Source organism: Mus caroli, chromosome 17 (genome assembly GCF_900094665.2).
Source record: "Mus caroli chromosome 17, CAROLI_EIJ_v1.1, whole genome shotgun sequence".
Taxonomy (NCBI): domain Eukaryota; kingdom Metazoa; phylum Chordata; class Mammalia; order Rodentia; family Muridae; genus Mus; species Mus caroli.
Genome location: NC_034586.1, coordinates 20,221,580 through 20,229,214, shown reverse-complemented (window position 1 = coordinate 20,229,214; position 7,635 = coordinate 20,221,580). Strand labels below are relative to the sequence as shown.

The window sequence follows — 7,635 nt, the reverse complement described above, 5'->3', positions numbered from 1 at the left end:
GTCCCTCAGACTTTTTCTGAATAACCAAGAGATGGCCATTTGGCTCTACAGTGGTTCCTGTCAGAAATGTGGCCATGACTTCTGAAAAGCAGTTTTTCTGAAACTAACCAATTCTAGAAGGATGTAAAATGCAGAAACATTGACTCAACGTTTTAAAGAAGCAATAGCACATAAATAAAAGGGGACTCATGTTGAAGAAACTTCTGAAATTTTTTGTGCCATGGATGATGTTGGAGCCAGAAGTGTCTTGCACTAGTTCATACTGTTTGCCTGGATGTAGACAGGACCCACTTTTTATCTTGCACTAGTTCATACTGTCTGCTTGGTGTAGACAGAACCCACTTTTTATTTGCCTTTGGGCATTGTGATGATTATCAACTTGATGGGGTTTAGAATCATCACAGTAACATGTTTGAGTTTCTAGGTTGTACTGAGGTGAGAGGTCTGGCCTGCAATTTCCCTTTCCCTTCTAGTCCCAGTGTCTGCCTTGGCAGACTGAGCTATGAGAAATGTGGGTAACAACATTCCCCAGTCTAAGGTCCTGGACTTAAAAGAAGGGAGTCAAGGGTGAGGGCCAGCATCCTTGCCTGCAGATGTGGCATGGCCGATCCCTCCTAGCTGCCAGGGCCACAGCTTTGTCTCTTTGTGCCCTTGAATCAGGAGCCAAAGCATAGCCTTCCTTGAGTTACTTTGGTCAAGTATTTTATCACAAGGAAAGTAATTCATGCCTAATCCTTCACTTCACAACAGTGAATCCTGTAAGCTTCCTCTCTGCTAGGAAAAGCCAACTCCTGCTTTTGTTTGAAACTTGGTATGAAAGCCATATTGGATGTGGAATTTGCAAGGTAATGATCTAGTTCCATGACCCCTCCTCATATCTTATGTATGACTCAAAGACTGGTTATGTCCCCTTATCCTTTATTTTTTATAGAATCACAATATGTTTAAGTGTATCCTCAAGAGATGACACTACTCAGCCCTGTAGTGGCCCTGACAACCCTGTGGCCAGTGACTGCTTGAAGGCACAGAGCTAGGAACAGAGGATGTGCTTCAAGTCTGGCCACAGCTCTCTCTTGTGCTGCCGATGCTCTGTGGGATGACATCTGGCTTAGGAACAGATCAGCCAGGTCCACTGTCCATACTGGAAGGAACATTGACATCCAAGGATGCCTCTGCAGTTGCATTGGGAGCCAACGGTCTCAGCACCTAGTCATAGCCAGTATCTTCCCTTCATGAAGGTATTTGCAACTTTGCTGCTCATTCCTGGCAGCCTGGAAGTCCTTGTTGCTGCTCAACCCTGTTGGCTTTCTTTCGCCCCCAGGGGAGCTTAGTGTCATATGTAAACATAGACAGGTCCCTGGGGTCTCTCTGGATAAGCACTGGGAAGAAGCTCAATCCCCCAGGCTAGCTGCAGTACCAGCTGGGACAGTTCCCCATCCAAAGACCAAGGCCTGACTGTGTGCACAGCAGGATGGGGTCTGGGACTGTGGTTCCAGAGACCTGACTTCAGGAGTGGAAACCTGCATGCTGACTCCTGCCTGCAGGCACTGACAGACACACATGGTCCACTTTGTGCATATCACCTTGATTGTTTTTCATGTCCATCATAGAAAAGAGTGATTAAAAATGAAAGAAAGGAGAAACTGGGAGGGAGAGGATGCACAGCTAAGCACGGATTCGCCCCTTCCACGCCTGTGCTCTGGAGGCAGCAGAGCTCCTCATCGGCCATCCTCAGTGGTGGGGGGTTGTAGGTGGGCAAAGCTCAGAAAGACCTGCTCCAGGGAGATCTGGCTCACAGAGTAATCATCCACTCCATACTTCTCCTTGGCTTTCTCCAGGATACCAAATACCTTTTTGAAACAGAAAAGCTACTGGTGAGAGAGTCCAGGTCTCATAAGGCAAGTCCTCTGAGAATGGGAAGCTGGACCTCACCCTGCCATTGCCCACTGTTGTCCTAGAGCCCCTGGAGAAGTCACTCCCACGAGGGTAAACTGTGTTCTATCTCTGGGCCAGTTTCCTTGCATGCAAACATTCATTTTCTTCCACCTCAAATATTTTATATATAAAACCTCAAACCCAGCCCATATCAGGGTGAGCAGCAGAGGAGAATTAGAATGATTCTAGTCTGAAAAGAACCTGGAGTTACCATAGCAGGGTGAATCCTAGAAGTTCCTTCTTGGTCCCTGTTAGCACCCTGAGGGATTCTGGGGTCTGCACTCACCTTGGCCCAGCTGAGGTCACAGCCAGGCAGATGATAATGGACCATGTCTTGGTGCTCGTCTTCTAGGATGCTGCCTGCAGAGAAGAGAGCAGGTAGGTCAGGCTGGGGATTAGGCCTGGGGTCCTTGGGGTCAGGTGTGTGGGGCCCACACAGGTCCAGGCCCCGCCCAGCACCGTCACACACCTGGGAAGGTCAGATCCACAAAGGCCTTGAACTCCTCTAGCACATCTTGCTTCCCCTCACTCCGGACCTTGGCCTGCAGGGAGTAGCCGCTGCCAAACTTGCTCTTGAGGTGTTGTGGGCTGCCCAGGCACTTGAACTGGCCCTGCACCATGATGGCCAGCCTGGTACATAAGGCTTCACACTCCTCCATACTGGGGAAAGGGTGGGGGCCTGAGACAGTGCTGGAGGAGGCCGATGCCTACCCTGAATGACAAAGTCTTGTGCAGACAGGAGAGGATCTGTGCCCAGACCAGGCCATTCCTGATTCCCCGTGCTGAGAGTAGCCACATGCAGAGCCTGGGGAATGTCCTAGCTGCACTAGCTGTTGCCATATCTTCTGCTCATCTGGTCCCATCCCAGCCACCCATTCTGGCTCTTCCACTGACCCACAGATGCCCAAACTCTCTACCTGTGGGAGGTGATGACAATGGCTTTGCCAGACTCTCGGGCCCGGGCTACAGTATCCCAGAGTAGACGCCGGGCCACGGGGTCCATGCCGGTCGATGGCTCATCCAGGAAGATGACTGCAGGCTCTCCAATGAGGGCAATGCCAGTGCTTAGCTTGCGTTTGTTACCACCACTGGGGGTGGATGGGTGACAGGTGGGAGGCAAGGTCAGTAATTAATACAAATACTCTTGCTCCCAGCCAAACCCCACACCCAAGGACTCTAGAGCACCTGGGCTGAGAGAAAAAGAGGTGACTAGTACTGGAAAGCCCACTGCACAGGGCTGGAGGCCCTAGAGAGAGCTGGGACCAGGGGTCCTTGCATGGTCAGTCAGCTTGTCTTAGCAGGAAATGACAGGAAAGTCCCCCCATATAGTAAGTTAGTCTGAGACATCTCAGCTGGTTCCGAGCCACTGGCTTTGTGCTCTATGATAAGGGACCCTAAACTGTTTTGAGAAGGCCAGGGCTCATCTCAGGAACAGAGGGTGAGTATAGGTTGCACCTGTAAGTCTTGACTAGTTTGTTGGCGTGTGGTTCCAGCAGCAGACCCCGCAGAGTATTCTCCACACAGGCATTGATGAGACGCTCTGGGATGCCTCGGAGCCGTGCATACATAACCAGCATCTCCCTGCCAGTCATGTGATCAAGCAGTGCATCAAACTGGGGGCAGTAGCCCATCCGCTGCCGTACCTAGGTTAGAATGTGGTATGGGAGGGGTATTAGAATATGGTATTAGAGAGGTCATCTCTCAGAGACCATGGTGCCTGCTTATAGAGGCAGTCTCGATGCCTGTTCTCCATCAACATCCCATGAGTCTGTCCAGAGTTGTCTAAAGAGTGAGTAACTGGGCACATGTGGCCGACCAAAGCTGAAGCTCTCTAAGCAATACCCAAGTAGGGACACAGGAAGGACTTGGCTGCCAAAGGGACAGATGGGCCAGCAAGTGGTCAAGCTGGGAGCCTATGACAGACAACTGTAAGGTTAACTAAAATAAGAATGGTTTCATTAGGTGTGGAGGTGCATGCTTTTAATCCCAGCACTCTGGAGGCAGGGACAGACAGAGATCTATGTGAGTTCAAAGCCAGCCTGGTCTACAAAGTGAGTTCCAAGACAGTCAAGGCTGATACATAGAGAAAGCCTGTCTTGAAAAACCAAAAAAAAAAAAAAAAAAAAAAAAAAAAAAAAACAACCCAACCAAGCTAAACAAAAAGCCCACCACTACCACCAAAACCAAACAACCATAATAAGAACACGACCAGTAACAACAAACCAACAAAAAACAGACAAAAGTTTCATTATTATACAAGTGGTCCCCCATGTAAAACTTTACAGCTGACATGTGATCACACACTCCCTCCCTCCCGCAGTCATTTAACAACTAGCCAATGTTTCTTCTCCTAATAAGAAGTGCTCACTGTTAATAGCCTTATAGTGGCTGGGCGTGGTGGCGCACGCCTTTAATCCCAGCACTCGGGAGGCAGAGGCAGGCGGATTTCTGAGTTCAAGGCCAGCCTGGTCTACAAAGTGAGTTCCAGGACAGCCAGAGCTATACAGAGAAACCCTGTCTCGAAAACAAACAAACAAACAAACAAAAAAAAATAGCCTTATAGTGGGCACCACCCCGGTGGCAGAGGTGTCTCTCTCAGCAAGGGTTGATGGGCAGCAAGGCTGGGACAGCAGAGCAGGCCTCTCCTGACTCTGGTGAGAGTTGTGTACCATCTGCCCCATACCTTCTGCTACCTGGGGCAGGTGTGCCAGGCTCTAAAGATTGAGAGATTCTCCTTGGAGATCTAGAGTCTGCTTTTAACTGATTTGGGGTAATTCTTAGCTTTGGCTTGGCTCCCCCACAGCTCCTTCTGGACCTCAGGTTAAGTGTGTTTAGTATCACCTCCGTCTCTTTGTACATTTTCAGAGCAGATGTGGATCACTGCAAGATCGCCCGTGCACACATTTCTAATGCTTCTTAAATTCTTTTTTGTTTATTTGAGATGGTTTCTCTATGTTGCTATGGCTGTCTTGAACTTGCTATGTAGACCACGCTGGCCTTGAATTCACCTGCCTCTACCTCCTGAGTGCTGGGATTAAAGCTGTGTGTCACCACGCCCAGCAATGCCTAACCCTTAAACATAAGTTATTTGTATAATCTTAGCCAGACACTAAAAGTCTTACATTTGAGCCTGTGGACTGTAGAGATAGGCCGGTGGTTCTCAGTGCCCTCACCAACCTTGTAGAAAACTGGGTTTGGTCCCCAGCACCAACATGGTGGTTCACAATCATCTGTATCTCTAATTCCAGGGAGCCCAACACCCTCTTCTGACCTCCATAGGGCCAGGCATGCATAGAATATACACACAGGCAAAACCACTCATATACATGAAATAAATCTAAAAAAAAATATTGGAGTTTGTTCATTACTTGAGTGCTGTGCCTGCAAATTCTGCTGATGGCATTGGCTTGGTTGCTTCTGTGTTCACACACCTGGACATGGTGTTCCGGTCTCAGAGCCGAATCTCTGGAGGACTTGCTGGCATTCTGGCATGTGGGGATGCCACAGTCTAGCGCTCCCTGCCACCAGCTCAGGGAGGTGCCCACTGCCAAGCTTACATTCATTCCCTTTCCTCTTCCATGCTCTGCTTGGCACAGGAGCCTTCTCTACTTTCTCAGGCATTAGGGAACACGTGGGCTGTGCCTGGTCCACCACTGTGGTTTCAGCCCAGTGAGTGAGAGCCTATGGATGGGCTACGGCCTTCCTTTCCCTCTTTTTATCTCTCTAGGTCTTCAAATCCATATTTATTTTGTCTACATTTAGCTACAGGACAGTCTTGGATGGACAGAGGCAGCTGAGTGATATTTCTTTGGCTAGCATTTCTTTCCTGTCTACCACACAGTTACAGTGTGTCACTGTTCTGTCCTGATGTCCACAGATATTGCTATGCCTATGGTGAGCCAGAGACAAGTCTATCTTGCCTCCAGGGTAGCCCTGGTCTTACCTGCCCCACACCAGTAGGGAATCCCTGTTGCACCCACCTTCCCGATATCAGAACTGATGCTGTAACCACCAACAAAGGCATCCCCTGAGGTGATTGTCTCCTCCCCAGTCAGCATTTTGAACGTTGTGGTTTTTCCAGCTCCATTGAAACCCAACAGGCCGAAGCACTCCCCTTTCTGGACTGCAAGGGAGATCCTGTCCACAGCAAGGAGCGGTGCTCGCTGGTCATACACCTGTAAAATGCCAGCCAGAAAGCCCCGGGTGAGGAGGCCTGAAGACACCCCAGGCCAGCTGGGTGGCAGTGGAGGGCAGAGCTTGCCTTACCTTGGAGAGCTCATTAATGACCAGCGGTGTGTCGAGCATGGAGTCCAAGCTAGGGACCAGGATTCGGCTCCTCTCCTCAGCTACATCCTGGTCCTCGGGCAGCACTGATGTCCGGTTCTGCAGTTCTGCCTGATTAGTGAAGGTAAAGACTACACAAGTGAATTGCAGCTCCATGGAAGTAGGCCAGGAGCCCAGGATGAAAAGGGAAATTTGATGGGCCTTCTCACCCCTCCGTCCCCACCCGCTCTCTCTTTCACAAGAAGCAGGTGGTCTTAGGGGCTGAACTCAGCGTCTAGGGAGAGAGGCAATAGCACAAGAACTGTGTGGAACTCAAGGAGACAGTCATAATCACTGAGTGATGTGGAGAAAACAGTTTTACAATTTACTTTTGTGTATGGTTGTTTTGCTTACATGTATGTACCATGTGCATGCCTCCTGTCTGTGGAAAAGCGAGCACTGAATCCCGTGGAACTGGAGTTACAGGCAGATTTTTAAAAAATAGTTTTTAAAATGGTATTTTGTATGTATGGGTTTTGTTTTTGCTTTCATGTATATCCATGCACTGCATGAGTGCATTGTCTGTGAAGGTCAAAAGAGGGAGATGGATGCCTTGGAAAGAAAGTTACAGTCAGCCGTGAGCCAGCTCATACGTGCCGATGACTGACGCCAGGGCCTCTGGACAAGCAACAGGTACTCAGCCCCACCAGGGTATCTCCCAGGCCGCTTTGCTTTGCTTTTCATTTCTTTTCTCTCTCTTATTTATTTATTTACACGGAGAAATTTTGTGTAGTCCTGGCTGTCCTGGAATTTACTCTGTAGACCAAGCTGGCCTTGAACTCATAGAGATCCACCTGCCTCTGCCTCACAAGGGACTAAAGGTGTGCACCACCACTGCTCAGGTTTTTGTTTGTTTGTTTGTTGTTGGTTTTTTGTTTTTAGATGCACTTATTTTATGTATCAGCACAGCGTTTCTGTCTTCAGACACACCAGAACAGGGCATCAGATCTCTTACTGATGGTTGTGAGCCACTATGTGGTTGCTGGGAACTGAACTCAGAACCTCTAGAACAGTCAATGCTCTTAACTTAACCCTGAGCCATCTCTCCAGCCCTTGGCTTCTTTTTTTAAGTTAAATTTTTATTGGGTGTGCATGCACGCAGGAGTGAGGAGCCCACGGAAGTCTGAGGGTCGGATACCCCGCAGCTAGCAGTATGGGTAGCTGGTTGTTAGACGTCTAAGGCAGGCAGGTGGCAGATACTGAGCTGGGTTCATTACAAGAGCAGAATGTATCCTTAGCTGCCAAGCCAGCCGTTTCCCAGCTCTTAGCACTTGGTTCTGCCGTTCAGCATGAGTTCCAGGGATCAAATTCAACAAACTCAAGTTGGAGGCTTGTGTGGCAACACTTTACCCTTTGAAATGTCTTTTTTTTTTTTTT

The 7,635-nt window shown here is 49.0% G+C and overlaps 1 protein-coding gene across 6 annotated transcripts in view; it reads right to left on the bottom strand.

Annotated features, from left to right (window-relative positions):
* Positions 1-898: 898 nt before the first annotated feature.
* The window catches only part of Abca3 (ATP binding cassette subfamily A member 3), a 57,796-nt gene continuing 51,059 nt past the window's right edge, over positions 899-7,635 (bottom strand). For all 6 annotated transcript variants that reach the window (XM_029471085.1, XM_021186035.2, XM_021186034.2 and 3 more), the window contains 7 exons: positions 6,202-6,330; positions 5,916-6,110; positions 3,391-3,578; positions 2,853-3,023; positions 2,405-2,595; positions 2,222-2,295; positions 899-1,850 (listed from right to left, as the gene is read on the bottom strand). In XM_029471085.1, the coding sequence (XP_029326945.1) occupies positions 1,719-1,850; positions 2,222-2,295; positions 2,405-2,595; positions 2,853-3,023; positions 3,391-3,578; positions 5,916-6,110; positions 6,202-6,330 (1,080 nt within the window). In that variant the 3' untranslated portion in view covers positions 899-1,718. The remainder of the gene's footprint in view (positions 1,851-2,221; positions 2,296-2,404; positions 2,596-2,852; positions 3,024-3,390; positions 3,579-5,915; positions 6,111-6,201; positions 6,331-7,635) is intronic.